Raw genomic sequence first — 27,743 nt, 5'->3', positions numbered from 1 at the left:
AAGGTTACCCTTGCCAAAGAACCTGGTATGTTGTCCTGAAGCAGTCCATATTTCCCCTACATCATGCAGTGTCATTTCTACCTCATAGGCGAAGCCGTCGCCACAGCGCAGTGTCTCGAAGTGGACACCCTCTGGAAGTTCGAGGACCTCCAACGCGCAGTCGGGGGTGTATTCCACGTTGTTCAGCCTACCGGCATTTCTTTCCACACCTCCTCTAATGATACCTTGAAGACGGTGTCCGAGGTGCTCGCGGCCGCGACGTCCACCTCTCCCGTCGGCCTGCGCATCGACGGTAACGCCGTGCAGGCACCCCAGGGCCCGCCAGGCCTCCCGCTCGTTGGCAGCTTCTACGAGATTTATCCGGACCACCTTGGCAATCATTACCGGCTGTTCCGCAAATATGGCCCTGTAATCAAGACTACCAACATGGGCAAGACGATCTACCTGACGGACGATCCGCAGGTAGCAGCAGCGTGTTTCGCCGAGTCAGCGTATATGACCAAGAAGATCAATTCCGATCACCCACTCTGGGGCGTCAAAGACAACACAGCCATCTTTATCGGTGACACAGAGACGGAGAATTGGCGGCTGGCGCACAAGTTCCTACCACCAGCTATGGGGCCCAAAGCAGTGCGGCACTACACGGGGTTGATGCAGGAGTGCGCGCGCAAGTCGTTGCCGGTTTTCGATGAATTGGACGTCCGGGACGAGTCCTGGAATGTCTATCAGTACATGGTAAAATTGGCATCGCAGACCATTGGCCGCTTCTCACTCGGCAAGGATTTCGGCCACTTCGACGCCGTCGACAGCCCGCTGCACCCCATCGTCACCAACATTGCCAGTCTGCTCTCGCTCAACAAGAAAATCACAGCCCGCGGCGAATGGTATCGCCACATGCCCTTCGGCGACCCGGCCCGTTTGCGCCACGTCCAACACACCATCTACTCGCTGCTGCAAGAGCAGGTCGACACGGTGACGGCCGAGTCGTGCAGCACAGACGCGCCCATGGCCGACGCCGCGTTGTCTGCCACCTGTGTCGTCGACTACCTGTTGCACGCGGTCGACGAGACAGGGGCACACTTCCCGCCGTCCCTAATTCTGGCCAACATGCTGATTGTGACGGGGGCTGGTTTCACGACCACATCGGCGCTCATGTCATGGCTGATCTACTGCCTCGTCACGTACGAGGGTACGCAGGACCGGCTGTACGCGGAGCTGGTGGAATACGGTATTGTAGGCCCTGCTGGCGAGCGAAATGAGACGGCCTGGACGCCGGACCTGGCACACAGCCTGCCATACATGGACCGGTTCGTTAAGGAGACGCAGCGACTGCACAATGCCTCCTTCCAGCCTGGCCGCACAACAAAGACCGACGTCATCCTTCCCGGCGGCTATCTCCTTCCTCCCAATAGCGTCATCGTGCCAGCCCTATATGCCATCCACACCAACCCCAAGGTCTGGCGTGATCCCTTCCGCTTCGACCCGGACCGCTGGGACACGGACGAGGTTAAAAGCCGCCACCGCTGCGCCTATGTACCGTTCGCAACGGGGCCGCGCGGCTGCATCGGCTTCAATTTTGCTTTGTTGGAGGTAAAGGTCCTGCTGGGCGAGCTGGTGAGTAGGTACGAGTTCGTTCGTGACGGCCAAGAGGCCATCGATTATGACCCAGAGTTCCAGCTCATTCGGCCTTTGAATTTTTATGTGCGGGCTAAGCGCCGCGCGTGACTGATTATTAAACATTGTGTATATAAGTTGATAGACAAAGTACTTTGTAGTGTATATTAGACGTGTTATGAATATTAGCAAGTATTCAGCCGGTACTGTGGCAAATTTCACGCAGGGCTTTGAGAGCCCTGGAGTACGGCCCGAAGTAGCGCACATTGGTGTCGTCGTCGCACCACTCGGAGTCTTTCTCTTCCTTTTCAAGCACAGCTATCAGTCGCTGCACAAGGAGGTCCGACTTGCGCCGCTCATCGACTGGCACATGGTTGAGGCTTTTGAGCGTGATGGCGCAGCTCACCGCGTTGTGAACAAAGGCCCAGGAGCGGCACACGCTGGCTGAGTATCGGTGGAGATCGAGAAAGCTCTCGATAGCCTGCATCGCGCGCTGCACGCAGTCCACGGCTATGGCAGTTGGAAAGGGCGCGCCAGTATGGCCATCCAGGTATACCCGGTCGATTCGGCAGGTCACATACCCGAGATGAACACCGAGCGCCAATCGCTCGAGATGGTCCTGTAGCGAGACGCATCGGCGCTTGTCCGCGAGGAAAAGGGCGGCGGCATCGCGGATGCCATCAAGCTGGCGTTTGGATTTGCGCATGCTCTCTAAGGGGTCCTGCGGTCCATCTGTGGTTTTCTGGCGCGCTTCTTCGATGATCTGATGGCAGATTGCGAAGACACATTCCTGGAAGCTGAGACCATCCGTGTCATGTTTGTATGGGATTGGACAGCTCATCGCTATTGTTCCCAGGGGACGATCGTAAGTGAAAGAGAGGAACGTGTCTTGCCAGATGAGCACCCACCTAGTAGTCATTTAGACGATGCAATGTACGATGTCTTTGGGAAGTTTACCATAATCTGCTTCGCTCAAACTGCTCTGCCTCCGGCAAAGATGGAGATGCTTCATGAAGCCCGATACTTTGCGCTAGTCGTATAGTCGCGCCTGCCTCAATCAATAAAACGGCCGCAGGGAACAGAAGGAATAGTGCGTCCTCTTACCCATGAGGATCCACGCACTGTTGGTATCCAGATTGTTTCGCAGACAGTGCCCAATCAAGGCCATGGCCTGAATTTGGTCTGTGTTAGTCTGGTGAAAGAAGTTGGACGTACGCAGACATTGAAATGACGAGCAAACTGCCCACAGTCAGCGCCTTGATTCGATACAATTTTCTCGCCACAACAGTCAACCTACTAAGCACTTTTGACCGCAAATCGCGCTCCTGAATGGGATCATCCGAGAACTGGACCCCGCATGCAAGAACAGCAAACAGTAGCGCCATCCAAGACGAGCTTGGCTCCTCCGACGGCGTCGTCGCCTCGTGTGCCAGCATTCGCTGGTCCAAGAAGGCGAACAACGCCTGCGCAAACTCATCAATTGCCGCCAGCGCTGGATAAAATGGGTACGCTTTAGTCTGGTACGCCTGCCAGTAGCTGCATTATTCATTAGCACATTGCGCCCCATCCGCCGAAAGCAAGTACAGGGAAGGGGCAACCAACCGGATCACGTCCGAATCCTCAGGCAGTGTTTGGCACACATCGCTCACGGTTGCGTCTGCACCCCAGAGGTTTATGAATGGGTATGCTCGCGGCATGCATTGGTTGATCAGGGCATCTTGCAGAGAAAGATCTCCCGTCATCGCCGACATCGTGGTCTGGCGGCAACCCAGCGCCAGCGGTGCGTCCGCGTGTCGACCGAGGTAGATCGTCGCACCTGTAGCATCTTCGACAACGTACCGGCCAGGTGATTTGCTAGCAGGTCGAACACGCATGCCAGGTAGTCGGGCAACGCTGTCAGTCAGGGGGCTGGGCTGCGAGGCAGGCGTGGTTGTGGTCGCCGCCGCCGCCGTAGCTACAAGATCAGCTTTCAGCAAGGCGATTTGTTCCTCGATGGCCTCCAAGCGGGAGATGAGGGTCGCCGTTGCGTCACCTGGGTTAACCGATGAACTGTCATTTTCGAGGTTCCTGGGGAATGAGTATTAGCTTGGGATGGGGATTCTAGAGAGGCGGCTCACGTTGAATTGTAGTTCTGAGATGGTCCCTGAGGAACATCGGCGGCGACAGAAGGAGGATGATCCTCGTTCCCGGTCTCAGAAGATGTTGGCACACGACATAGCTCTGGATGGTTGCGTTTGACACAGCTGGAGCAAGGAACCTGGCCGTCGCAGCGGACCTTGCGGTGTCGACAAGGAAAGCAGGATCGGATGCCGCGGGACTTCCGCTTATTCTTCAGAAGCTCGCGCACAATGCTAGTGTCGTATGGATATGCGCTGTCGGCCATAATGGAGACCAGCTTTTATTACATGGCCCTTCAGAGCAAAAGTGACTGGAATGGAACCAAAGAGCAATTGGGGACGGATTGGGATGGACGGCGGGAGGTACAGAGATCCAGGTCACGTGATACATACAACTTTGCTAATTGATAGTTGACATGCAACAGGGAGTTGTGGAATAGCTGAAAGGTTAAGGCCCATTGAGTGTGGGCGGGCAATTGCTGCAATCATTGTATCTCTGTAGAGTGTCGCTGAGGTCAAAGACTTCCTGATACTTCCAGACGGTGGTTTCTTAATTAGGCTCTCCGGGATGCCCCCAATAAGAGACATGTGCACTTTGGGAGCTATTAGTTGGCTAGCTGGTATATTCTGTAATTGCCGCAACAAATATTTGTTTAACAATAACCATGTACCGTCTCATAGTGGGAATAATTGCTCCTCCACTCATCTCACGCATCGTCAAACCATTTATGTGCCAATGCTTCTCGTGCCGTAAGTCTTCTCCTTGGATCAAAATTTGTCATGGCACAGATAAGACTTTTAAAATCATCGTCAACTCCCTTCCAAAGCAAAAATGGTCTGACCGGATTCTCTTGATTGAATCCATTTAGCGTTATATTAAAGACAGCCGCCCAAGGATTATCATCAAGGCATTCGAGAAATCCATGGAATCCATCTTTGTCAGCGAAGTATGAGATCTGACGCTCAATCACAATGGCTAATCGATCAATGCCCTCATCCAATTCGTCGTCGCTGACCGCAAATATGACCCGCTTATGTACCACATAGATACACTACTAGCGCGTCAACAAATTGAAGAACCTTTCAGAGAGACAACACCTACAACGAGAGCAAAAGAGAAGATATCAGACGGTTTATTCACCTTTCCTCTAGCATGCGCTTCGGGGCTCCTCCACATCCAGTTGCCTGCTTGCTTCCCACGCATACATGAACCAGGGGGAATGTATACAGCGTCTTCAAGATCACCAAGCTGGACTTTCCCGATTGTGATGCCATCATCGGAATGTTTCCAGTTGACGAAGAAGTTGTCCGGTTTGATGTCTACGTAAAGTCAGCTGCTGCCTGATCCACGGGGTACAATGATCTACCTGTATGAACAATATCTTTATCATGCATTTCAGCAATTGCACGAAGACCTTCTTTTAGGAGCCTTTTCCTTGTTTGTAGAGACAAGTCCTGTTGAGCTAGGTGTAGAAGATGACCGGTGAAGTATTCAAAGACAAACATTAATTTATCAGGGATGATATCCTGAGGAAGACGAACATGGCTGGCATTGTTGCGTAACCTGTTGTTTATGTCTTGGAGGTCTTCAAAATTAACCGCGTGAATATACTTCAATATGAACCTCTTATCGCCAGCGCTAATGGACAGTAAGGTAGTGATTTCGAAAGGTACTAGTCAAGGTCTACTCACGCTGCACGGAGAACCTGACGTGGCGGGGAAGTTTCTTCCTGAAGAACTTGTTCAACTTTATAATGACGGCCAGATTGGCCAATATATTTATCAATGTGAATTGAGGAGGTTGTCGCTGTGCTTGTTGTGCGGTGGAGACGACTGTTGACGATCAGTCTGCAGCTAGGGAGTCTTGAAGCTATTAGAGCTGAGTATACCCGCATCTTGAGAGAATGGAGACCTGCAGAGGATATCGGCAGCGTTGAGACAGTTTGACTGATTTGAGTGGTAAGGATGCGTGGCTTAGAGTATTTTGACAGAAGATATGTGGGTTCGTATGGAAGTAAACATCAGGTGACAGGTGCAAGGGGTGCAAAGGGGGCACAACGCCGCTGTGGCACGGGCAGGGGAACAACATTGCGCTTAGCAACCAACTTGACTGCGTATCAACAGGAAACCTAGAGGAAGATATCTCAATACTGACATATAACTGATACCGTACTTGATGATTGAGGGAGATCTGCAGGTTAGTTGAATGCTTAGTGAACTTGCGGGCCCAACACAGCTCCTAGTAATATAGAATCTGGCAAGTATATTACTACAGATCAAGGTTGGTATGTACGACTGAGCTATCAGATATGCCTCACATCTACAGCCGGACCGGCTCCTTATCCTCCTCAACCCACAAATGCCCCTCTCTAACCAACGAATTCTTACATGATCGCTTCTTCGCCCAATCTTCCAAATTGTCCAATGACACCTGGGCAATCTCACTCAGTGCCTCACGCGTGAAAAAGGCCTGATGTCCACACACAAGGACATTGGGGAAGGTCATCAACCGCATCAACGTATCATCATGGATGATTTCCGCTGAATGGTCATTATAGAACAGATCCCCTTCTTCCTCATACACATCCAACGCCAGTCCACCTAATCTTCCATCCTTCAACGCCTGTACTGCATCCCTCGTGTGGATCAATCCACCTCGCGATGTATTCACCACCATCGCCCCCTTCTTCAACTTTGACAGACTCTCTGCATTGATCAAATGCCGCGTCCCCTCTGTTAACGGACAATGCAAGCTCACCACGTCACTCTGTCCCAGCAGCTCTTCCAACCCCACATAACTTCCTCCTATCTCCTTCTCGAACTCCTCCCCACCAAATGGATCTGCTCCCAGCAAAACACAGCCAAACCCCTTCATAATTCTCGCAAATGCCATGCCAATTCGGCCTAATCCCACCACACCCACCGTCTTCCCTGCCAAAGTCTGACCCAGAAAACCCTCCAGGTTGAAGTTGCCTTCGCGCACACGATTATAGGCACGGTGTGTCTTGCGGTTCAAGGTTTGGATCAGCGCCACGGCGAACTCGGCCACAGCTTCGGGAGAGTAGCTGGGGACATTGGCGACGAAAAAGCCGAGGGCTTCGGCGACGGGGAGGTCGATGTTATTGAAGCCGGCGCAGCGGAGGAGAATGGCACGGACGCCATAGGAGTGTAGAGCGTGCAGGACAGTAGCGTCAAGGGTATCGTTTACGAAGACACAGATAGCATCGCTGGAGCGAGCGAGGGAGACGGTCGAGGCGGTTAGAGCGAATGGGTGAGCGGTTATGGTGGTTAGATCAGGGTGGAGACTTTGGAGGGTCTGGTTGAAGTAGTGGGTGTCATATGATTTGGCGGAGAAGAGAGTGAGTTTCATTGTGCCAGTTATTGTTTATGTGGATGTATAGTGTGTGGGAAAGAAGAAGTGCTGGTAGTTTTAAAGGTGAAGACTGAGGCTGGGTTACACATGGGAGGGGTAATGACGTATCTTATCGACAATTGAGTTTATTGGGGTTTGTTTGGGTTTACATGGTGTGATACCGTTTTGCTACTTGCCAGGATGGCTGGATGCAGTGAATGGCGAGTCAAGCGCATCTGGTGATCCCGACGGGCTCGGTTGGTATGCAGCGGTAGCCCGCAGCTTGGTACGTTGCCTCTCCGTGTCTTCAAGAATCAAGCTCATATGAGCTTCCTTCATCTGGCCGTGGCATCCCATACTCAAACACCAAAGACAACGCCTATTCGTGAATTGTCCGGGACATTGATGCTGCTGCTAATTATAGACAGGCCACTAGCGGATACCTGTGCGATGGATCACAGAGCTTCAATGGGTTGATAGGTACATTCAGCTATCCTGCTGATCGCGACGTGTATCTACCGAATTACACGGTTGAATTGAAGCATTGGGATAGACCTGCCTAACCCCAATAGATTGACGCGGGGCAGTCAGGCTGGGGTTAACTGGAGCTGATCTGGAGCTAAATGGGAGACATCTTCCACTTGCTGTTCTCGGAAAAGCGACTCCGGCCCCCGCCGGCTAAGTGGGCATCTCCATCCCCCATCAGAAGGTCTCGAATCTGACGCCAGACCCTGGAGATCTCAACCGGATGTGACAGAATGTGCATCTTCCGTCACACCTCACGGGCGGAAGAGTCGACATCATGACCCGATCACGAGAGGAAGCAGCTGAGCTGCCCTGGATGAATGTGCTCGTCATGGATGCTCTCGGCCCACCATCTCCACCCATGGTTGCTGTCCCCAGGCACAGCTGGCAGAGACACATCCACCACCACCACTGGCTTTAAATCTTCATTAGCAACACGCTAAGCTAAGAACAAGCCAGGGTATGTGCGTATGGACTGATCCGATTTTTAAAGCACGGGGATGGGTCGGATAACATGCTAGGCAGATACTTGCCATCGTCTCAGCTCATCCGATGCTGTCAGCCCCACCCCCTTTTTTCTTCTGCGGTCCGTTAAAGCTTGTTCGATTGTCACTCCAAAAGGAATTTTTGGGCCGGAACCTCCATTTGCTTTGCTGTCCAAACGTGCCTTGCTTCCCGCCAATTCCAGGAGATTATTCCTGTTCTGCTGGCCATGGACCCTTCCACCTTTATCGATCCCTATCTGACCCCGCCCGATCGACTGGTCCTCGATAACCTGCTGCTCGATAGCCAATCCACCCCGGAAAAGCCCAAATCATGTACATTCTCACCCGCCGTCAACTAACTTCCTTGCCACTGCTCTTCCGGGTTTCATGCTAACTTTCTCCTGCCACTAAAGCCGGTGGAACACCCGTCCCATCAGATGCCGACGCGACCGTCAGCCAACTGGAGGCCTTCAATGACCCCCGGCATGCCGACTTTGTCCCTACCATCTTCTTTACCTGGGATCTGAAGGACATCAAGCTGCCTCCGCTACTGGATGCATGGCTGCTGCAACCGTATATAAAGGCCGCGCGGTCCATCGTCCGGGTGGACACCGACGTGGTCATGCTCACGCATCTCTTGCTGTACTTCACCACCTCTGTGCCTAGTGCCATCTATCTCTTCCGTAACTTCCACTGGGTCCATGGCGTGCTGCACTGGATCATGCAGTCCTACTATGTGGGCACTTATACCCTGATGATGCATCAACACATCCACATGGGCGGCATCCTGAATAAGCGTCACTGCTGGCTCTTTGACACCCTGTTCCCCTACATCACTGATCCGCTAATGGGCCACACCTGGAACTCCTACTTCTACCATCACGTCAAGCATCACCATGTCGAAGGCAACGGACCGGATGATTTGTCTTCAACAATCCGCTACCAGCGTGACAGTCTCGCCGATTTCGCCTGCTACATCGGCCGCTTTTACCTCTTCATCTGGCTGGAGCTGCCCACGTACTTCCTGCGCAAGGGAAAGACTCTGTTGGGCCTGAAAGCAGCCTTTTGGGAACTCAGCAGCTATCTGATGATGTATCTACTTTGGAACTACGTCAGCTGGAGAGCGACGCTGTTTGTCTTTGTTCTCCCGTTCCTGCAGCTGCGCGTGGGTCTCATGGTGGGGAACTGGGGACAGCATGCGTTTGTCGACGAGACGGATCCCAACAGCGACTTTCGTTCCAGCATCACCTTGATTGATGTAGCGGTATGGCCCAATTATTCTTCGGTTCTGACTACGTGCTCACAATGATTAGAGCAACCGCTTCTGCTACAATGACGGCTATCACACCTCGCACCATCTGAACCCGCGCCGCCACTGGCGCGACCACCCTGTGGCCTTCCTGCGGCAAAAGGACCGGTATGCGGCCGAGCATGCCCTCGTGTTCCGCAACATCGACTACATCATGATCACAGTGCGACTGATGCGCAAGGACTACGACCACCTGGCGCGGTGTCTCGTGCCGATGGGCGACCAGATCGGCATGACGCACGCGGAGCTTGCGGCGATGCTGCGTCGCAAGACGCGTCGTTTCAGCGAGGAGGAAATCAAGCGGAAGTTTAGCTGATTTCTAACTTTCCATTTGCATTCTTGTGCTATACCCAGTTGGCGGGATCTCACTAGCAGACGAGGTTGTATATATAGAGTTGCATGGGCTAACAGATGTAATATATAATATATTGCATAAACATACACATCTTACCAACACACCTTCACTCTACTACGTATAAACAGCGGCAGCAGAAGTACTCCGACCAACCCACCTTCCCAACAGCGGCACCCTCCGCACCATCCTGGGCACAATCCTCGACCCATGCACAATCAACGGCACAACAGCCACCATCCACATCAAATACACCACCGCAACAGCAACCCCCACCCTGACCCTCTCCCCAAATGACGCCTCCCCTCTATTCCCCCCCAACAATGCCCTCTCCTCATCCCCTTCCCCATTTCCCCTCTCTACAATCGCATCCGCCATCCTCCCCACCACCCTCCGATTAATCCTCTCCCAGGTCATATCCTCCGCAAACAACCTGGCCCCTTTCCCCAAACGCCCCCTCAACCTCCCATCCCTCAAAACCTCACCCACAAGCCCACTGAACACGCCCACTTCCCCCTCCGCCACCGGAACCAGATACCCCGTCTCCTGATTCCTCACAATATCCGACGGACCACCTTGATCCCTTGCGATGACTGGCAACCCGCTCGCCATAGCCTCCAGCACGACCAGCCCGAACGTCTCTGTGATAGAGCAGTGCAGGAATATGTCCGCTGAGGCGTAGATTCTCGCTAACTCTTCGCCGGTTTTGAAGCCAAGGAAGATGACGTGTGATGAGATGTGGTGGAAGAGGGACTGAATGCGTGCGGTCACAGCGGGGTTGGCGTTCCCGCCGACTATTACCAGCTTGAAGGGGATTTTAGTACTAGAGAGAAGGTGTGTGACAGCCTCAGCGAGGAACTCAAACCCCTTCTCAGGCGCGATCCGACAAACTGTTAGAAGAATAGCTTCGCCGTTCGGAGCTAATGTATCCCGTAAGGACTGAGACCGGCGGGATGGATTAAAAAGAGACGTATCGACTCCTCTCCCTAATCGATGGGTTTTGTGCATAGGAGTATTGGTGGATTTCAAGTAGGTTAGGACATCACTGCACGGGTAGAAGATAGTGTGGATGCAAGGAGTGCGGAAGAGATATCCTTCCACAAGGGAGAGGAGCCAGACGGCGAAGGTGGAGAGGGGCTTGGGGAAGATGATTGAGCTGTAGGAGGACAGGTCGGTCTGGTAGTTTAGAAGCGTTGGTGGGGGAGAGTGTAGTTGGCGGAGTTGCAGGAGGAGTTGGAAGCCCAGACTGGCTGGGCTGGCGATGTAGATTAGGTCGGGGGTGAAGGTTTGGGGGTAGATTGTGGTGGTGAGGTTGTAGGGGTAGACGAGGGTTAGATCCGGATTGTAGGGGAGGGGGTAGCCGGGGAGGCGGATTGTGGTGTCTATTGTGTCTTGTTGTTGTGATGGTGAGGATGTGAGTTGTGGTGCCACAACGGCCAATTCGACGCCATTGCGACGCAGATACTCGATTAGTTTGCCGGTTGTGCGACTGACGCCGTTGACTGGACCAAGGGATTCAGTGGTAAGGAGAATTCGTTTGCCTTTAAGGATGCTGGGGAAGTTCTCCGATGGGGGAATGAATGGTGGCATTTTGGGTGATACTGATACTGTTCAACCAGTATACTGATTGGTGGACTGTTCATCTATCTATATACTACGATCACCAGGAGTGCACGCACGTACTTATGTTCTACAAGGATAGACGATACGGTGTGCGGAGTAACCAGACTCAGGAGGACAGATCAACTACTACAATTGATCACCACGACCATAAACCGAGAATTCGCTGCAGGTGATGCGCAAAAATCCGTCCGTGTCGCTGGGCTGGATGCGGGCACGTGGGCTGGCTGGAGAGAATCGCTCGTTCGGGCGGATCACCAGCCAAACTTCACTCCTTCAATGCCTCCTGCATCCCCCGAATGGTTGATCCAGTGGCAGTCCGTGCTGCCCCCCGCGTGCATCAACCCATACAGCTCTGTGGTATCGACTCCCGCTCTCGCCTTCATGTTCTGCTGCTCACGTTCCCCTGCAACGGCCATGCGCCCTCCGCGCAAGACCTTATCGCCCTCGGTCGCCCGACGATCTCTTGCCTCTAGATGTCTGGGCAGATGCTTATACTACTTGTGGTCCCGCCTCCCTGGTCTTGTCTTGCCCCTCAGTCGTCTCCCCCAGTCGTCAATTCCTGGAGTGACTGGTGAGTGAGGTCTGTCGCCATCGGTAACACAAGAAAGACTACAAGCAGCAGCAGCAGCAACACAATGGATCTCTCTTCTTCACCACGGAGCTCGCTCGAATGGAGTCTAGATGGCAGTTCAACCTGTCCCACTACCCCCGCCTCTAGTCCGCTGTTTCGCGCCGCAAAGGTGGACGATGTGCCCTCGTCGCATTGCACCTCTCCCACGGGAATCTCAGGCACCCAGGGAGCCCACGATGCCGCAAGCGCCAATTCAGCGTGCATTCTGGCGGACGATCGCGTAAAGAGCGTCTGTGTTGTGGGTGCAGGATACGTGGGTAGGCTTCAGCTGGCACTGCCCTCATTTACGAGCCAAACTAAGCCAGCTCTACAGGCGGACCAACCGCGGCTGTTCTCGCCCTATACAATCCCTCTGTCGCAGTGACTGTGCTAGACCGAGATCCTCGTCGCATTCAGAGCTGGAAGTCGGCGCATCTCCCTGTGCATGAACCTACTCTCTACAATGTGGTGCGGGCGACGCGCGATGGCTCGGACGTGGCCCAGAGTGTTGGTAACGAAGGCTCCGTATACTCACGCCGACAGCCCAACCTGTTCTTCACATGCGACTCAACGACCATTGCAGACGCAGACATGATCTTCCTGGCCGTCAACACTCCCACCAAGACCTTTGGCCTCGGCGCCGGCAGAGCCACCGACATGACAGCCGTCGACGGCGCCGTGCAAGATATCGCACGACACGCAAAGCCGGGAGCTATCATTGTCGAGAAGAGCACCGTGCCATGCGGTACAGCCGAGCGAGTGCGACAAACAGTAAGTTGCATTCTTCAAGTCTCCTAGAATCAGAAAAGATACTAACAGAGCAGCTCTCCACCCTTCGCCCCAACACCCCCTTCGAAATCCTCTCCAACCCCGAATTCCTCTCCGAAGGCTCCGCCATCGACAACCTCGTAAATCCAGACCGCGTCCTAATCGGCTCCTCAGGAACAGCCCCAGGCCGGCGCGCAGCCCGCATGCTCGCGCACCTCTACTCCTCCTGGGTCCCACCCACGCGCATCCTCCAAGTGAACGCCTGGTCGTCAGAGCTGGCCAAACTGGTCGCCAACGCCATGCTCGCCCAGCGCATCAGCAGCATCAACTCTATCAGCGCGATCTGCGAAAAGACAGGCGCCGAAGTCGACCAAGTTGCGCGGGCCATCGGCATGGACGCGCGCATCGGTCCACAGTTCCTCAAAGCAGGAGTAGGGTTCGGCGGATCCTGTTTCCGCAAAGACATCGCCAGTCTGACCTATCTCGCTGAATCATTGGGGCTAGACGAAGTAGCGCACTACTGGCGCCAGGTCAACGCTATGAACGAGTACCAGCGCGTCCGGTTCGCAAGGAGAGTCATCGACCGCTTCGATGGGAATCTATCCGGGAGGAAGATTGCTGTGCTGGGGTTCGCGTTTAAGAAGGATACGGGAGATACGCGCGAGTCGCCTGTTGTTGACGTCATCAGGGTGTTGCTTGAGGAGAGGCCAGCTGAGATTGATATTTTTGATTTGTTCTGTCATGAGGAGGATATCCTGCGTGAGCTGGAAGCAGCCTGTGGGAAGGAGACTGTGGCTGCTGGGGTTAAGGTCCTGTCGGATCCGTATTTGGCGTGTTCACAGGCTAATGCGGTTTTGGTCATGACGGATTGCGATCAGTTCAAGAATGGACGGAAGCGCAGTGGAGCGGGATTTGGGGGTGCTGCACGCTCTGACTCAGATGCGTATGAGAGTCTGGATGAGATGCTTTCCCCGGTGCGCAAGGATGAGACGTGGGTGTTTCAGGGAGTTACGTATAGATTGACGCCGGAGGAAGGGTGTGGGAATGATTGCGCAGCGTGTCGGAGCTGGGCGCCGCGGTCTGTGGCTGTGGCTAACGAGCCATTGGAGTGGGCGCGCATCGCGTACAACCTGAAGGATCCGAAGTGGGTGTATGATGGACGGGGATGTTTAGATGGGGCGGAGCTGGAGAAGTTGGGGATGGAGTGTGAAGCTATTGGACGGATGTAATAGACATATACCAATGTTATAATTAATACAGATAGATAGATTGCATAATTAGTTACTACACTAGTACCATTATCATATATAACATTACCCCCGATCCCAATCACATCAAACTCACACAAATAGAAAAGGTGAGAAATTACAGAGAAGCCTCAAACTTCCCATCCACCTCCTCCACCTTCTTCACAGCCCTAATATATCCCTCCTCCTTCTCCAATCTATCCGCATACCCCTTCAGCAACGGAAACTTATCCAACTGCTCCTCCAACCTCCCAGACATAGCAATCACCGGGAAACTCATCATAATGTCCGCGGCCGTCAACTCCGTCCCGCAGAGATAGGCACCCCCATTAGGACTACTCCGCAGCTGATCTTCCAGGAATTCCAAGTGCGACTGGATGTTTCGCGCCAGGAACGCCTTTTCGACCTGGCCCGCGACGAGACGCGGAAGAGGCTTGACGAAGAAAGGCATTCCAGGGGGGTTTTTCACCGCTGTCATCATCATTAGCACACACACATTACATAGATCTGGTATGGGTTTGAGAAACATACTATCCATAACCAACTGCATGACCAAAAACGGCATGAGACTGCCCTCAGCATAGTGCATGAAGTACCGATAGCGCATCCATTCCTCTGTTTCTCCCCCAACTACACCATCTTGGGTATCTTTCCACCGGGGCGGGAGGAGAGGTTTCTCTGCATTGGAGCCGAAGTGATCGAGCAGGTACTCGATGATAATACCCGATTCAGCCAGCACAAGGGGCTTCTGGTCTGGAGTGGCATTCGCGGGCTGGATAGTCAGGAGAGGCGACTTTCCTAACGGATGGATCTCTTTCAGTTCCGGGGGCGCGAGCTTGTCGGGTCCGCGGTGGTAGATCTTTAGCTCGTAGTTTAGGTGCAGGGCTTCGAGGAGCCAGAGGATGCGGTGGGAGCGGGATTGGGAGAGCCTGGTTTTATTCACATTTTGTTAGTATAGGTGGTTAGGGGGGGAAAGGATGGGAGGGGGTATTGGTACCAGTAGAGGGTGATTTTGGTGCCTTTGTTGGGGTCGGTCATATTGGGTGCTTGGAGAAGTGTTCGATAGGTGGTGTGGTGGTGTAATGAATAGGAAGACGAAGATGTGTATGTTATCTTATATGTAAATAGCCTAGGTGGTAGGGTCTAGATTAGACTGAATGTGATTAGGTTCTCATCACAAACTAATTAGACTATCATGCGCAACCTCGGATGTTCTTGTGAAGACTGACGCCATGGGTGGGGCGCCCATTTTTGCGATCAACCTGTGCGGAGTACGGAGGGCGAGGAATCTATTCAACTTTCAGATGTGTGGATAGTGTACATGTATATGTGATAGGAGCTAACTATGTAAATTGTATCCAGAATACCCATCGATAACGATATACCTATAGTAATCACATTATCTTTGATCGGTATACCCACTCACCTGCATATATGCATAACTGCATAACACAATCATATTATGTGCATTACTAATTATGCTAAAGATCACATGACCCAACTTCAACATCATCACCACCACCAACCAATACGCATACCCCCAGCTCGCCAGCAATAACCAGCGCTCCCCAAACCGCAACCATGGCCGGTCCCAGCAAGTGTATGTCCTTCGCCTTTAAATCTTCTCAATGCCAATTGCTAACCGCTACCTCCAGCTTTGATCCTTGATCCGGCCCTCCAGAAATACTACGGTCCGTTTGTTCCCGCCAATAAGACTCGACGCATTACAGTGCTCCTCCAGCGATAGCAATTGCTACTTATGAAGGAGTTCGGATGGATGAAGGATGATAAATGACTGACGAAGTGGTGTCTTGCAGAACTCAACGCCAACCGCTACAAGTACTTCCGGTGGACGCCGCGCCATGCCTGGTTCTCGTTCCTCTACATGGCTTTGATTCCAGGTGCGCTGGGCTATGTCGCTTATAAGACTGATGTGAGTGATCTGGGTTTTGATTGGACACCGGTGGATGATAGGAGTGTGGCTAATGGGTATGTGTAGGGTCTGTACCAGCTGCGTGGAAAGCGCAGGGGCGATACGATTGTCGAGTGGTAGATCGATTCGATTCTCTCAAGCATGGTGATGGGAGGAAGAAAAGTGTGATGTGATGGGACGGGCTGGATGTGTATCTACTACTATTATACCGTTATTGAAGATTTCGTTTACTACACCGTTTGCAGTGCCTACGAAGGACAGCCAATAAAGACAGACATTACTAGTAGATACTAGACAAGACATCCCTGTAGCTAACCGGGTATCCTCAACTCCTAACACTCATACATACACATACAGCATCAAAATCAATCAATCAATTAGTTCAATACGGCGCCCACCCCCTCCTCCCTCCTCTTCCTCCTCCACCACCTCCCCTCTCCTCCGGAATCCTCTCCCCCCGTCTCCAATCCCCCGGTGGAATCCTCCCACCTCTCACCCCACCTCCACCTCCACGATACCTCTCCCCCCTGCCAGCATCCCCAGGGAACGCCCTCATGCCCCCACCCATGGCCATCCCCCGTCCCGGATTGACCGGCGGCGCAACAGACCCGTCCTCAAGCGGCGGCAAAACTGCACAATCGACATAATCCCCAATGACGAATCGCGCCTCCTGCAACGTCTTGTCCGCATCATTGCCTTGGATCCTCAATCTCCCTCCACCAACACTACCCTTCCGTTGCCCTCCCTCCTCTCCATTCGCGTTCTCATCCTCATCCCCACCGTTCGCAATCGCACTCTCCCTCGGACCGACAATCACACTCCCCAAATCCTTCGCTAGATATCTGCCCCTCGCGTCGGGCCCCATTGTCGCGGCGCCTTTGGTGTCTGGGTATATGAGGCGGAAGCAGAGGCGCGTACCAACGGGTGGGTCAGGAAGAAGACTAGGTAGCGCGGAGGTCAGGAGGTGGGAGAGTTCGCGGAGAGTGCAGGATTGCCAGGTGTAGATTTGAAGGTGTGGGGGGAGTTGTTGCGGTGGTGGTGGACTGCGCGTGCGGATGGCGTTGGGCCCGCTCGTGGGACCGCTGTAAGATGAGGAGGCGGAGGAGGTGGAGGAGAAGTCGGAGAGGTGGTGGTAATTGTTGAGTCGGTAGAAGAGCTTTAGGTGGAAGGGGGTGGTGGTTTGGCGGTCGATTGGTGGTGGTGTCATTTTGATTCCTTCCTTTATTCTGATCTTTTGTTATTGTTGATGGGTGGTTGGAGTGTAGTAGAGTGCGACGTGTTCGTAGTGCAGTATAGGTAGATTGGATGTGTAGGTTATTGCATTGAAAGAGAGAATGAGGTGAGGTAAAAGTAGTGGAGTGGAGGATGAAGCTTGCAAACAAGCTATCCAGGCGGGTGTTTCTGCTGGATCTGGACGGCGGAAGTTCCGCCGCGGCAAGTTTGCCGAACACGGGTCTCTTCTCTCTATCTACCTCCAATTTAAATCAACTCTATCTATCTAATCGCCACAACCACCACTATACCTCCATTGCAATCATAACTACTACGCCAACATGGACTTCGCATCGTTGATGTCCAAAGAGATTTCCAAAGCAAAACCCAAAGCAGACTCCCAAGATTCCTCCAAGCCCAAATACACCCGGCGCGGCGATCTCGAAGCCGCCCGCATCGCAGCCTACAATGAAGAACAAGAGCGCCTAGCCCGCGAACGCGAAGAGCGTAACGCCCAGAAACGCAAGCTCGAAGACGAAGAAGCCGACCGCCGTCGCGAGCGGGAAGAGAAGAAGCGCAAACTGGCCGAGGAGTCGCGCAAGAAGCGCGAAGAGGAGGAAGCTGCTCGCGAACGAGAGCGCAGGAAGAGACTCGGCTTGCCGGAACTGCCGCCTACAGAGTCTGGAGATGATAAAGAGGGTGAGGGTAAGGAAGGTGGCGAGGAGGATATACCGGAGGAGGAGCTGTTGAAGAAGTTACGGGAGATGGAGGAGCCGGCGATATTGTTTGGGGAGACGCATAAGGGCCGGCTGAGGCGGTATAGGAGGCTGTTGCAGCGGTCGTTGACGCCGCAGCCGCAGTTGTCGGATGGGCCGATCCCGACAACGCTGGAGCTGGTGCCGGAGGTGGATATGAAGATTCCGGAGACGGCGCCGAAGGATCTGGAGGGGAAGAAGTTCTTGTTTCGTCAGCTGGCGTCGTACTTTAATATGGTGTTGCGGGAGTGGGAGTTGGCGTTGGCGAAGCGAGATGCGTCGGTCAAGCTGAGCTTGCAGGGGAAACAGGCGTATAATGCGGTGGTGCAGTCGCGGGAGAACATGAAGCCGTTGTTTCGCAAGTTCGAGAAGGTTGATATTGATGATGGAGTGCTCGACCATGTGGTAGAGATTGTGTCCAAGGCGCAGCAACGGCGGTATGTCGATGCTAATGATGCCTACCTTCGGTTGAGTATTGGAAAAGCGTACGTATCTGCTTTCTGTTCTGAGGCTTTGTTCTTGGCTAATGTTTTGCAGTGCTTGGCCTATTGGTGTGACCATGGTTGGTATTCACGAACGTTCCGCACGAGAGAAGCTGCATCAGAGCGATCAGCAGGCGCATATTCTGAGTGACGAGATTACGCGCAAGTACTTGCAGAGCATCAAGCGGTGCCTCAGCTTTGCGCAGACGCGTTGGCCCCCGGATGACCAGTTGCAGATCATGGGCTAGCCATGATATACGATGACATTACTTATACCCATTACCTGAACCAAGATTAAGTTACTATCTCTTGTATGCACTACTCAGCGGACATTCCAGCAGTGTTCTCACACTGTTTGGGACCAAGTGCTATAGTTTATCGTGCTCAAAACAGATTTTATAGCTGCTGCTACTAGCTGAATACGGCAACTGCTAGAATCTTATACAACTGCCATGATCCTGATACTTGTGAATATAAAAATCCACAGTAGCACCTTCCTTCGGCTGAAAACAATCTCTCATCCAGACATGACCCAGACCTCTTTGCATCCCCTCGAAAGATCCGATGCGGAGACGATCAATCTTCAATAGGATAACGGGACTTTGATGAAACATCACCATCCGCATCGACCCCCTTTGGCTGACTCAGGTAGCCGCCGAGGCGTGGAGTGACTCGTGAATCGGGATCACTCGCTATCCTGGACCCAGATCAAGTTACACCACCCATAAATGATGGTCCGTTCAGGCGTTCATGCTAGCACCCGACATCTTCTTCCAATGCGCTTCTCTCTTCCCTCCAGACCATCCCGTGATCCGTAAATCTTGTCTTCAATATGGACCTACGCATCGAGACATGATGTCCACCCTTACAAAGTCACGCCAGGTATCACTAACCCAAGGCACGAGTGTTAAGAGTGACTCGGAACAGCCCTACCGTATTGAGGAGCTACTCACTCACGGGGGTAAGAGCGGTTTGCATGTATACCGAGCGAGGTATGTCGCTTTTACGCGTTGACATGGAGCTCGGATCATTGGCTACTAACCTTCCCCAAGCGCTCAAGGAAAGCAATACATCTTGAAAAATATAATCCCAGGCGACTTTCAGCATCAGGTCAACATACAAAAACAGCTATCCCTGTGTCCCAACATCCGCACAGCTGTGGATTCTGTGCGAGAGACTGAAGTGTTCTTCTATCCCTTCTTAGATGGAGACTTGCTTCGCTTTAGTCAGCGAAATTTATCAAAAGAAACAAGGAGGAGCATTCTACGCAGCGCACTGCAGGGGCTGGTTGAGATGCACGCCAAGGATATGGTTCACAATGGGAAGTGGAACATGTATAATTAAACACGAAGATCAAGTGGCTAACTATCAACAGACATCAAACCCAACAATATCCTTATCGATTACACGGAACCTGCTGCTGAGGATCAAGAGATCACACTATTCGAACAAGTCCAGATTTCCGACTTGGGGGATACAGTCATCGTCCCACCAGGCAAATGGCTCCGAGGGCCTCTCTGCGGCAACGCTATCTGGCGCAGCGCCGAGAGCTGGGCGCGATCTCGTCAGAATCAGGCTTCTGATGTGTTTTCTTTTGCCCTTGTGGTATGCTCGGTCCATTTCGTCTCTTTTCATTGATTATGAGCGGGCTCCCATTTGCTAACATGTTGCTCAGATGGTCTACGTGATGGCTAATGAAATGGTTCTTCGCGTCCCGGATGAACAACTGAACGCCGAGGACTCCTGGCGTCATGTTCTTCGCCTTCATCTATCATACTTTGCCGACATAGAGGGCGTGGAGCGCTTCCTCGAGCATATAGGAGAGCAAAACCCATTCTTCGAACGCATATTGGAGCTAATTAACACATTCGGACCGGAGAATCCGAGACAACCGGTTGAGCATTGGGATTTTCTTGAACCCGAACTTAAGGATTTGGTGGCTAAGATGACTTATCTTGATCCGAGGGGGAGGATCACCTCGAAAGAGGCGCTGGAGCATCCTTGCTTTAGGTGATTATTCTGACTGAAGGGTTGAGGATGTCATCAGGTGAAGTGAACGTTACGGCTGCTCTGGAAGGGTAGTTTAGGTGCTGTATATTGATCGAGGTTTGATGTTTCTGTGGCGGAGGTTTGTTAGAACAGTGCCTCCTCTCTAGTAGCTTTTACCTTTCCCGTATAATTGGTTATGCGTGAGGCAGTGCCCAAGATGTACGATTTTGTTGATCCTGTTTGGTGGATTGATAATGAAGGTTTTCTTTACTGGAAGTGATACAGAATAGTCCTCTGACAGTCAAGATATATGCATAATCAATGAAACAATTCAGCCAACTATACATGAATAACGACATATCCTCCCTTTATAAACAAAACCAATGACATGCTATGTACAATCATCATCACATCTATCATCTATCATGCATCATTTGTCATCAATCACCTCACGTCAAACCATCTCCAGAGCCATCTCCACAAGCCATTCGGCATAACCCTCTGCGGCCAAGTCGACGCCATGCAGTCGTTATCTACAGCACGAAACTCGCTAGGTGGCGAGATATCGTGTCCATCTATGCCACGCATGACCCCCAACGATGACTGAGGCCGAGAGTTATTGTTCGATCCACTGCGAACTCGCTCCTTGCCCGTGCGTGCGTCGACCAACTTCCCGGCAGCCTGGACGCAGCTGCCGTACGCAAAGCGAATGAGAGAGTCGCCTGTGAGGCTGCCGATGATGAACACGTCTGGCGCGATCTCTATATCCTCATATACTTTGCTGCGCAAGGACCGGGCAGAGATGATTGGACTCGTTTCTGTGGTCGCATCGTGGTCGAGTACTTCATTGAGGAGAGGACGGTCGAGGTAGTCGAGGGTGCCTCGTCGGCCAGTGGCATAGACCATCCCGCGGACGGCACGGGAGATGGTGCTCCCGTCAGGCTGGCGGAATGTAACGAGGGCCTGATCCTCTTGCATCTCGACGTCGACAACTTCCGAGTTGGGCAATCCTTCGTATATATCTTCCCACGAGCGAAGTTCTAGAAAAGGGATCGAGGTAGTGCGGCGCGGCTTTACTCGCTTCTTCGTAGGGTCTGCTGCAACGGCAGCTCGTTTCATCAGTCGATAAACTCCGGCGTATTCAGGATATGCTTGGTGATGGCAGCCACGCAGCGGTGATGACCGCCCTTCCGGATCCCATTTGAACACGTGGATGATTTTCTGATCCGCCGGCGCAGAGATGATTATATCCGCAGCAGAGAAGCCAGAGCCGATCACCAGCAGCGGGGTCTGCGGAGTGGGCTGGAGTGACGTCAAAGGCTGCAGCATTGGACTAGGCTGGAGCACTTGAGTGAATATACCACTAGCCAGGACCAGATGCTTGCAGTGTATGTTGTGCGAGTGGATGTAAAACCCATCGTCTGTTCGTGAGATGCCGGATATGGTTTCATTGAACCGGAACACGTCGTCGATCTGAACCGCCTCGGGGTACGTACGGAAGTAACTTGCTGTTTCTTCCCGACTGGGTCGGGTATATGCCGGAAGCTCCTTGCCCGTAATCTTCCGGTGGTGCTCAGCGAACGAATAGCCCGGCAGAGACAGCATGGACGCATAGCTAAGGGTCTGGATGTCCCAGCTGGCAGGCACAGGATTATCAGTCCACTGACCCCCTGCATGCTGAGCATTCCCGAACACCAAATGGGGAACGGCCTTTTCGGGCACGAACCGCCATTCGACGTTCGTGATGGCTTCCAGCTCCTCTACATCCACGCTGGGGCGCACCAGCGTGTCCAGGAGCACGTTCACGGGGAGAGCCTGTGTGGAGTACGACAGTCTCGAGGCGGCGAAATGATCCGTCAAAGCGTGCACGTCCACATGGAGCAACTCCGGGGAACCCTGGAGCTTCGCATGCAGAAGCGGATCAGGATGGGGAGGATTGGAGCAGTAATATGGAAGATGGCCATGAAGAATATACGACAAGATCATGGCCGACGGCCCGTTCCCTGTGGGGGATCACATCAGCACGATAACACGGACCAGGGGGGAGAATCGAAAGTAAAAATCTAGCATCTCTGTTGGCACGAAATGGCGACATACCGACAATAATGGTGTCAGTCTCCAATGAAGGCATCTTTTGCGCCTTCGTCCGCCCAACCATCGTGGGGCATGCTGTTTGCGACATGCGATTATAGGAATCCTCCGATAAGTCCCAACCGCACAGTATTTGGAAAATCTACAGTTAAGCCACTACCTCCAGCTTAAGGCAGAGAACCGGAGGGCCATCAAGTGGCCGTTACATTGACAAGAAGAAGGAAGGATTAAGCTTGCAGGAAAACCATAGGAAGAGGAAGGGGGAGAGGGGATGCCGATTCCGCGAGCGGACGAGGCAGGCCTGGGGACGCTGACAAACTGACAAATGCAGGACCCTCAACTCGACTATGTAATCCTTACTTATTTCAGTAAAAATGGATCCAGCCAAGGGACGTGGGGGGGCAATTGCTTGTCAGCCTCCAATGATGGCCGTTGCTCCGTGCTACCGGCGCATCCGGGGTCGAGAAGTTGGGAAGTTTAGCTGCCACAGTCAAACCGGCAGGCCGTGGTGAATGGATCCCGTCAATCTGGGTTCCGAGAGACTTTGTTGAAAGGAAAAGCACATTCGTGGCCCTGTCCTGTCGGGAGCGATAACGACATTCCCGGATAATGAATAATATTCCCAATCAATGAAGAGATCGACAATGCATGACTTTTGACGTTGCGGGGTCTACCTCTTCCGGAAGGTAGGGCTTGGGGCCTGCACCATATCTACCCTATACCCTACCTTCCTGTTCGAGACGCGGCTGACGCGTGGACCCCCAGGCCATCAATCTATCGCCATCGGCGCTGGCCAGGGTCCCTCCCAATCGAAGCGCAAAAGACAAATCAAAGCAGCAGGTGGAATATCTCAAGAATCCAGCCTTCTGCTGCTGCCATGATTCTGTTACCTGAGCTGTCGTCCCGCCGGTTCTAATTGGAATTCCGAGGCTGCGTCCGCCGGAGGTTATCTGGTCTAGTCTCCGCAGTCCTTCTCCGCAACCATGTATCATCTGGCCAAGTCCCTGTATATGTACGCTACTAGCAAGGAGGGTGAGTAGACGTCTTTAACCTAATCCCATCCTCGCGCGCTAATATTATGATAATAGAATACTCCGTACTCCTCCTTGGCCTTGATAACGCCGGCAAAACTACCCTCCTGTCGCAAATCAAAGCCCTCTATCAACCCCGACCAGATGGCGCTCCCGCCCCTAACCCCGGCAAAACCGTGCCCACGGTCGGCCAAAACGTCGCGACCATCTCCTTACCGGACATGTATCTGAAGATCTGGGATGTAGGGGGACAGATCTCCATGCGGAATCTCTGGCAAAGCTACTACACCAGCTGCCATGCCATTATCTTCGTCGTCGACAGTGCCGACGTCGGACAAGACCCAGATATCACCCGGCTCCCTAGTCGACGGCCTAGCTCTGCGTCCGGTCCATCAGGAGGCCACTCGGGCGCATTCACCGAAGAAATGGTCGGGATCAATGCGCCCGGGAGCGATTTCGGTCGGCTCGACGAGTGTCGGCAAGTGCTGGAGTCGGTTCTGCAGCATTCGGATGTGGCGGGTGTGCCGATTCTCGTGCTAGCAAATAAGCAAGATCGCGAGGACTCGGTGGAGGTTGTTCGTATCAAGGAGGGGTTCGTGCGCAAGGTCTTCGAGGGAGAGTCCGGGGCCGGAGTGAGGGATAGTCGTGTGTTGCCGGTCAGCGCGTTGATGGGGTCGGGAGTGCAAGAAGCGGTGGAATGGGTGCAGACGCGAGTCAAGTGGAATAAAGAGGGACGGCCGCCGTTAATGAAGTGATAGACTTGGGGGGAATGGTCTGTTGCAAGATTTTCGATTCTTTTCATGTTCCTTCATCGTGTCATTCGGGCTTGAGTTCTGGCGTCAAGAGGTTATGTGAATTGGGAAGATACCTTACTGTAACTGCATTTGTTTTTTACTTTGGTCTTTATCCAGTTGGCTTTCGCTGTAACTGTCATACATAGCGCATATTGTACCTCAACCATGTAGACAGCTCTCCATCCAGCAATGACCATACCCCAGTACAACACACAGAACAAAGCATCAACACCGCAAAGCTCCTACTACATCATCATCAACTCCAAGGCCTAGATCAAAACAAACTGCCAATTCCATGCACCGGCATTTGACGAAGCCGCCCCCCATCATGCAACCTATCCCACTATAACGGATACTGCAGAGTTACCGCCAAACCCATGGAAGCACGCGACCAAAAACCGGACTGATTGGACGCACTGAACATTCTCGATGCTAGTGCATGACGTCTATGCCAGTCAAAGCAGTGGAACGATGAAAGTGAAGTGATGGAAAAGCATGCAAGCCATGAAGTCAACGCCGGTCACCTTGACGTCATTCCCGTGAAGCCCTAAAGTGACAACCCAATGTTCAGTTTGTATATATAGGCGTTCCAGTTACGGTCTGCTTGAGTTCTATTTAGTATCCATTTCAACAGTGTTAAATCTACGTTGCTATATTATCTTGAACTGAATTTCTCTCGAATTCTCACCAGGCAATAACAACCGGACATATACATCCACCATGAGCCACTTCAACAACCCCGACTCCGTCGCTACAAACAAACAGGGTGAATTCCACCCCTCGGTGAAACCTACGGCTCCTATGGAGCAGGGCGGTGTATGTATCCCTTTTATAAGAAAAATAGATGTCTGGTCATGAGGTTATGCTGACAGAAACAGCACCAACCAGGAAGAAAGGTCGCTCCTAGCGACTTCGTCCCCGAGTTCCGCGCCGAGAGTCATCCCCCTGGTACCGCGCCCGCCAGCAGCTCCTACCAACCTAATCCTACTGGCGAGGTGGGCAGCCAGGCACTCAACCCCAATGTTGAGCGCAGCCATGGCAAGGAATCTGTCAAGACCAACGCCAGCGATACCTTGATGGGCGCTACATCGCAGGACGTGCACCGCGGCCTAGGCCACCCTGGTTCGGGCCAGACTAGCAACGAGCTTCATCATGATGAACAGCATGGACGCAAGGGCCAGAGTGCGGGCTTGGAACAGGTTGGAGCTAGCAGCGGAAGTAAATTTGAGAGACAGATGCCGAGCCAGCGTGGTTTGGAGCGCGATGAGGCGCGCCCTGGTCAGCGCGGTGATAAGGGTGCTTTGGCTGCAGAGGATCGCGTGCCGGAGCCGGCAGAGACGGCGGCCGCCGAGTGGAAGTACGAGCCTTCGACTAAGAGGGATAACACGCACAAGCATTGAGCGTCACCACAGGCTGGACCTTGATTGGATTTCAAACATGCTTGAAGATAAAGAAAGTATTTTAACGGCAATGTATTAATGAACAAAATATTCCTGCGTCTATCGGTATGGGTATCGTGCTCTGTCTGTATCATAAGCGAATCAAAATTGCAAGTCGAGAAGAGGTGGCGTGGTCATGGTGTAAAGGAGAATATGGGTGCAGCCAGGACCATGTCAAGATGCAGATCCCAGACGGTCGCCTTTATATATAGACCCCGGCCGTTTGTTTTCCTTTCGGTTAATTTTCTTGGGCCAGCTGCGCGCAATGTCGATATTCGCGCGGGGAAACCACATTTCCAAGAACACATAAAGTAAGAAGTCGATCACCACGCAGAGGCAAAACAGCTTGCCTGCCCACACTCCGCATCCATAGTATCGTTTGAGACGGTCAATGAGGGCAAAGCTTCGCACCCGATCTCGGCCGGCCTCCCATCCCTGTCCGGGGTAGTAGCCGTAAAATTCCTCGGGGCTAATGTCCCCGGAGATGCCTTGGTATACACGTTCCGTACGCTCAGCTACATCCGTCCAAGAATACATCATCTTGACCTGGTCATGGAACCGATCCGTGCGGACTTTGTTCGAACGTAATGCTGCGATGGCTTTTCCAGTGGCGAGCACGATATCGTCCTCCTCCGGTTTCGCAAAAGTTGTCATGTGTTGAGGAAGCACCTCAGGAATGCCACCGACGCGTGTGCACACCACGTAGAGACCACAGCTTGCAGCTTCCACAAGGACAGTACCAAACGCTTCAGTCAAGCTCGGATGTAAATAAATGTGGCCCCGGATCATCACGTCACGGACCTCTTCGTGCCGCACCGAACCAAGCAATTCGACCTTGTCCTGCAGTACATTCCTTTCTAGCATCTGTTCGAGATCGATGGCCTTGGGTCCTGATCCGGCAATGATGAACCGTACATTCGGATGAGAGGCAAGGATCCGAGGAATGGCGGCAATAAGGAGATCGGTTCCTTTATTGTAGAAAAGACGAGATATGACAACAATCGTGATAATATCATTGGGCTCCATAAGTCGCGCGATTGGCCGTGGTTCTGGTGGTCGGAAGTTCTCTGCAACCACCGCATTGGGAATAACAGAGACCATCAACGGGTCTAGCGAGGCTCGAAGCACCGTGTTCTCTTTGCTAGCCCTTAAAGTTAGTATGCTTTCAGTATAATCCATGTAGTTGACGTACCATGTATGGCTGACACAAATAACATGGTCTACGTCGCTCAAAATGAACTTGAGCAGCTTATTGGTAAGAATTGATGCTGCATCTGCGAATCCAAACAGCGAATGGTCGGTGAAAACCGTACGGAGGCCCATTGTCCGGGCATGAAGAATAGCTTCGTGACAAAAGCTGCTCAAACTTGCATGGCCATGTACAATTTGAATTTGCTCACGAATCACTATGTTTCGAAAGATAGGGAAGAATGAGAAGACCGTCGGCATGGTCGACTCCCGGTAGATCACGAAGAAGGGGACATGGTAAACTTTGAGCCCATTGGTGAGATAGCGAACGCCAGTGCGTCCCTTGTAGGCATGGGTGATGATGATGACTTTATGGCCGCGATCGATAAGCTTCTATAGAGCGATAAGCGTTGGCTCGAGCGAGAGGTCTAGCAATCTTACGGTCGATAGCTGATAGATGTGACTTTCAATTCCGCCTGGGACCATCAGTAGCTGGTCGTCGGAGAGACAAGAGAATGAGACAGAACGACTGACCTGGTTGGGGAAAGAAAAAGTCACTGACCATACTGTGGGCCGTTGATTAGTAGGCCAACCTTGATTGATTGTTCAGAACGCAAGCAGGCACTCACGCAATGTTGTATGTCATAGTGACAGTCGGTAGACGCTAAGCTACCCAAATGACGCCTTCAACAATAGCCATGAGGGGGCTGTTTCCAGCATATCCATGTTCGGACCAGACCAGCGTCAGGGGGATGAGCAGATGGCCGTCGATCGAAGCTGCGGCGATGGATAGACGCGATGAAGCCCGGATTGGTCCAGACCCGGGC

General features: G+C 52.7%; 16 protein-coding genes across 16 annotated transcripts; 8 read left to right on the top strand and 8 right to left on the bottom strand.

Moving 5' to 3' along the window:
• The first annotated feature begins 22 nt into the window (after positions 1-22).
• On the top strand, positions 23-1,749 carry BDQ94DRAFT_183859 (cytochrome P450). The gene has a single exon (XM_026774512.1). The coding sequence runs from the start codon at positions 64-66 to the stop codon at positions 1,723-1,725; it is 1,662 nt and encodes a 553-aa protein (XP_026629883.1). The 5' UTR covers positions 23-63; the 3' UTR covers positions 1,726-1,749.
• Positions 1,750-1,757: 8 nt separating this feature from the next.
• On the bottom strand, positions 1,758-5,626 carry BDQ94DRAFT_183853 (uncharacterized protein; the record flags this gene model as incomplete). Its single annotated transcript, XM_026774511.1, has 13 exons — positions 1,758-2,522; positions 2,572-2,662; positions 2,719-2,785; positions 2,830-2,870; positions 2,912-3,150; positions 3,217-3,681; positions 3,732-4,009; positions 4,055-4,171; positions 4,390-4,405; positions 4,443-4,762; positions 4,834-5,051; positions 5,099-5,317; positions 5,491-5,626. 13 exons carry the CDS (start codon positions 5,624-5,626, stop codon positions 1,811-1,813), a joined length of 2,919 nt encoding a protein of 972 aa, XP_026629882.1. The 3' UTR covers positions 1,758-1,810.
• A 329-nt stretch (positions 5,627-5,955) lies between these two features.
• Positions 5,956-7,170, bottom strand: BDQ94DRAFT_136986 (2-hydroxyacid dehydrogenase). Its single transcript, XM_026764980.1, has one exon. The coding sequence runs from the start codon at positions 7,099-7,101 to the stop codon at positions 6,052-6,054; it is 1,050 nt and encodes a 349-aa protein (XP_026629881.1). The 5' UTR covers positions 7,102-7,170; the 3' UTR covers positions 5,956-6,051.
• Positions 7,171-7,780: 610 nt separating this feature from the next.
• Positions 7,781-8,070, bottom strand: BDQ94DRAFT_136985 (uncharacterized protein). The gene has a single exon (XM_026764979.1). It carries the CDS (start codon positions 8,005-8,007, stop codon positions 7,786-7,788), a length of 222 nt encoding a protein of 73 aa, XP_026629880.1. The 5' UTR covers positions 8,008-8,070; the 3' UTR covers positions 7,781-7,785.
• Positions 8,071-8,320: 250 nt separating this feature from the next.
• Positions 8,321-9,718, top strand: BDQ94DRAFT_166952 (fatty acid desaturase; the record flags this gene model as incomplete). Its single annotated transcript, XM_026770686.1, has 3 exons — positions 8,321-8,426; positions 8,507-9,357; positions 9,407-9,718. 3 exons carry the CDS (start codon positions 8,321-8,323, stop codon positions 9,716-9,718), a joined length of 1,269 nt encoding a protein of 422 aa, XP_026629879.1.
• A 153-nt stretch (positions 9,719-9,871) lies between these two features.
• Positions 9,872-11,344, bottom strand: BDQ94DRAFT_166951 (glycosyltransferase family 4 protein; the record flags this gene model as incomplete). Its single annotated transcript, XM_026770685.1, has 1 exon — positions 9,872-11,344. One exon carries the CDS (start codon positions 11,342-11,344, stop codon positions 9,872-9,874), a length of 1,473 nt encoding a protein of 490 aa, XP_026629878.1.
• Positions 11,345-12,012: 668 nt separating this feature from the next.
• On the top strand, positions 12,013-13,984 carry ugd1 (UDP-glucose dehydrogenase; the record flags this gene model as incomplete). The annotated part of the gene is made up of 3 exons (XM_026770684.1): positions 12,013-12,265; positions 12,322-12,758; positions 12,812-13,984. 3 exons carry the CDS (start codon positions 12,013-12,015, stop codon positions 13,982-13,984), a joined length of 1,863 nt encoding a protein of 620 aa, XP_026629877.1.
• A 31-nt stretch (positions 13,985-14,015) lies between these two features.
• BDQ94DRAFT_136981 (glutathione S-transferase) lies at positions 14,016-15,201 on the bottom strand. Its single transcript, XM_026764978.1, has 3 exons — positions 15,000-15,201; positions 14,534-14,931; positions 14,016-14,473 (listed from the first exon to the last, which is right to left on the bottom strand). The coding sequence occupies exons 1-3, from the start codon at positions 15,038-15,040 to the stop codon at positions 14,121-14,123; spliced, it is 792 nt and encodes a 263-aa protein (XP_026629876.1). The 5' UTR covers positions 15,041-15,201; the 3' UTR covers positions 14,016-14,120.
• A 288-nt stretch (positions 15,202-15,489) lies between these two features.
• BDQ94DRAFT_136980 (uncharacterized protein) lies at positions 15,490-16,168 on the top strand. Its single transcript, XM_026764977.1, has 4 exons — positions 15,490-15,602; positions 15,658-15,693; positions 15,820-15,935; positions 16,002-16,168. Exons 1-4 carry the CDS (start codon positions 15,584-15,586, stop codon positions 16,053-16,055), a joined length of 225 nt encoding a protein of 74 aa, XP_026629875.1. The 5' UTR covers positions 15,490-15,583; the 3' UTR covers positions 16,056-16,168.
• Positions 16,169-16,317: 149 nt separating this feature from the next.
• BDQ94DRAFT_166947 (SAP18 family protein) lies at positions 16,318-17,142 on the bottom strand (the record flags this gene model as incomplete). Its single annotated transcript, XM_026770683.1, has 1 exon — positions 16,318-17,142. One exon carries the CDS (start codon positions 17,140-17,142, stop codon positions 16,318-16,320), a length of 825 nt encoding a protein of 274 aa, XP_026629874.1.
• Positions 17,143-17,431: 289 nt separating this feature from the next.
• Positions 17,432-18,847, top strand: BDQ94DRAFT_136978 (mRNA splicing protein PRP18). The gene is made up of 2 exons (XM_026764976.1): positions 17,432-18,387; positions 18,440-18,847. The coding sequence occupies exons 1-2, from the start codon at positions 17,489-17,491 to the stop codon at positions 18,630-18,632; spliced, it is 1,092 nt and encodes a 363-aa protein (XP_026629873.1). The 5' UTR covers positions 17,432-17,488; the 3' UTR covers positions 18,633-18,847.
• A 392-nt stretch (positions 18,848-19,239) lies between these two features.
• BDQ94DRAFT_166945 (kinase-like domain-containing protein) lies at positions 19,240-20,398 on the top strand (the record flags this gene model as incomplete). Its single annotated transcript, XM_026770682.1, has 4 exons — positions 19,240-19,376; positions 19,437-19,609; positions 19,760-19,989; positions 20,060-20,398. 4 exons carry the CDS (start codon positions 19,240-19,242, stop codon positions 20,396-20,398), a joined length of 879 nt encoding a protein of 292 aa, XP_026629872.1.
• A 192-nt stretch (positions 20,399-20,590) lies between these two features.
• On the bottom strand, positions 20,591-23,248 carry BDQ94DRAFT_136977 (uncharacterized protein). Its single transcript, XM_026764975.1, has 2 exons — positions 22,471-23,248; positions 20,591-22,376 (listed from the first exon to the last, which is right to left on the bottom strand). Exons 1-2 carry the CDS (start codon positions 22,553-22,555, stop codon positions 20,818-20,820), a joined length of 1,644 nt encoding a protein of 547 aa, XP_026629871.1. The 5' UTR covers positions 22,556-23,248; the 3' UTR covers positions 20,591-20,817.
• Positions 23,249-23,250: 2 nt separating this feature from the next.
• Positions 23,251-24,503, top strand: BDQ94DRAFT_136976 (ADP-ribosylation factor family protein; the record flags this gene model as incomplete). Its single annotated transcript, XM_026764974.1, has 2 exons — positions 23,251-23,496; positions 23,553-24,503. Coding segments are annotated over exons 1-2 (742 nt in total), but the record flags the coding sequence as incomplete, so codon positions are not given.
• A 506-nt stretch (positions 24,504-25,009) lies between these two features.
• On the top strand, positions 25,010-25,689 carry BDQ94DRAFT_166942 (uncharacterized protein; the record flags this gene model as incomplete). The annotated part of the gene is made up of 2 exons (XM_026770681.1): positions 25,010-25,105; positions 25,168-25,689. The coding sequence occupies 2 exons, from the start codon at positions 25,010-25,012 to the stop codon at positions 25,687-25,689; spliced, it is 618 nt and encodes a 205-aa protein (XP_026629869.1).
• A 146-nt stretch (positions 25,690-25,835) lies between these two features.
• On the bottom strand, positions 25,836-27,643 carry BDQ94DRAFT_102935 (phosphatidylinositol N-acetylglucosaminyltransferase subunit A/GPI3). Its single transcript, XM_026763370.1, has 4 exons — positions 27,451-27,643; positions 27,358-27,392; positions 26,921-27,309; positions 25,836-26,869 (listed from the first exon to the last, which is right to left on the bottom strand). Exons 1-4 carry the CDS (start codon positions 27,479-27,481, stop codon positions 25,903-25,905), a joined length of 1,422 nt encoding a protein of 473 aa, XP_026629868.1. The 5' UTR covers positions 27,482-27,643; the 3' UTR covers positions 25,836-25,902.
• Between the last annotated feature and the right edge of the window lie 100 nt (positions 27,644-27,743).

Source organism: Aspergillus welwitschiae (assembly GCF_003344945.1).
Source record: "Aspergillus welwitschiae strain CBS 139.54b unplaced genomic scaffold BDQ94scaffold_5, whole genome shotgun sequence".
In the NCBI taxonomy this organism is placed as follows: Eukaryota; Fungi; Ascomycota; class Eurotiomycetes; order Eurotiales; family Aspergillaceae; genus Aspergillus; species Aspergillus welwitschiae.
This window is presented reverse-complemented; position numbering and strand designations above follow the sequence as displayed.

Excerpts from the sequence above, each read along its gene's own strand:
- BDQ94DRAFT_183859 (XM_026774512.1), top strand. The coding sequence starts at position 64 with ATGCAGTGTCATTTCTACCTCATAGGCGAAGCCGTCGCCACAGCGCAG.
- BDQ94DRAFT_136986 (XM_026764980.1), bottom strand. The coding sequence starts at position 7,101 with ATGAAACTCACTCTCTTCTCCGCCAAATCATATGACACCCACTACTTC.
- BDQ94DRAFT_136985 (XM_026764979.1), bottom strand. The coding sequence starts at position 8,007 with ATGTGTCTCTGCCAGCTGTGCCTGGGGACAGCAACCATGGGTGGAGAT.
- BDQ94DRAFT_136981 (XM_026764978.1), bottom strand. The coding sequence starts at position 15,040 with ATGACCGACCCCAACAAAGGCACCAAAATCACCCTCTACTG. Across the intron at positions 14,932-14,999 it reads ACCAAAATCACCCTCTACTG|GCTCTCCCAATCCCGCTCCC; the intron begins GTACCAATACCC and ends GAATAAAACCAG. Across the intron at positions 14,474-14,533 it reads CATGCAGTTGGTTATGGATA|CGGTGAAAAACCCCCCTGGA; the intron begins GTATGTTTCTCA and ends TGATGATGACAG.
- BDQ94DRAFT_136980 (XM_026764977.1), top strand. Across the intron at positions 15,694-15,819 it reads GGCCCTCCAGAAATACTACG|AACTCAACGCCAACCGCTAC; the intron begins GTCCGTTTGTTC and ends GGTGTCTTGCAG. Across the intron at positions 15,936-16,001 it reads ATGTCGCTTATAAGACTGAT|GGTCTGTACCAGCTGCGTGG; the intron begins GTGAGTGATCTG and ends GGGTATGTGTAG.
- BDQ94DRAFT_136978 (XM_026764976.1), top strand. The coding sequence starts at position 17,489 with ATGGACTTCGCATCGTTGATGTCCAAAGAGATTTCCAAAGCAAAACCC. Across the intron at positions 18,388-18,439 it reads CGGTTGAGTATTGGAAAAGC|TGCTTGGCCTATTGGTGTGA; the intron begins GTACGTATCTGC and ends AATGTTTTGCAG.
- BDQ94DRAFT_136977 (XM_026764975.1), bottom strand. The coding sequence starts at position 22,555 with ATGTCGCAAACAGCATGCCCCACGATGGTTGGGCGGACGAAGGCGCAA. Across the intron at positions 22,377-22,470 it reads GACTGACACCATTATTGTCG|GGAACGGGCCGTCGGCCATG; the intron begins GTATGTCGCCAT and ends GATCCCCCACAG.
- BDQ94DRAFT_102935 (XM_026763370.1), bottom strand. The coding sequence starts at position 27,481 with ATGGTCAGTGACTTTTTCTTTCCCCAACCAG. Across the intron at positions 27,393-27,450 it reads CTTTTTCTTTCCCCAACCAG|GCGGAATTGAAAGTCACATC; the intron begins GTCAGTCGTTCT and ends TGATGGTCCCAG. Across the intron at positions 26,870-26,920 it reads ATTTGTGTCAGCCATACATG|CAAAGAGAACACGGTGCTTC; the intron begins GTACGTCAACTA and ends TTTAAGGGCTAG.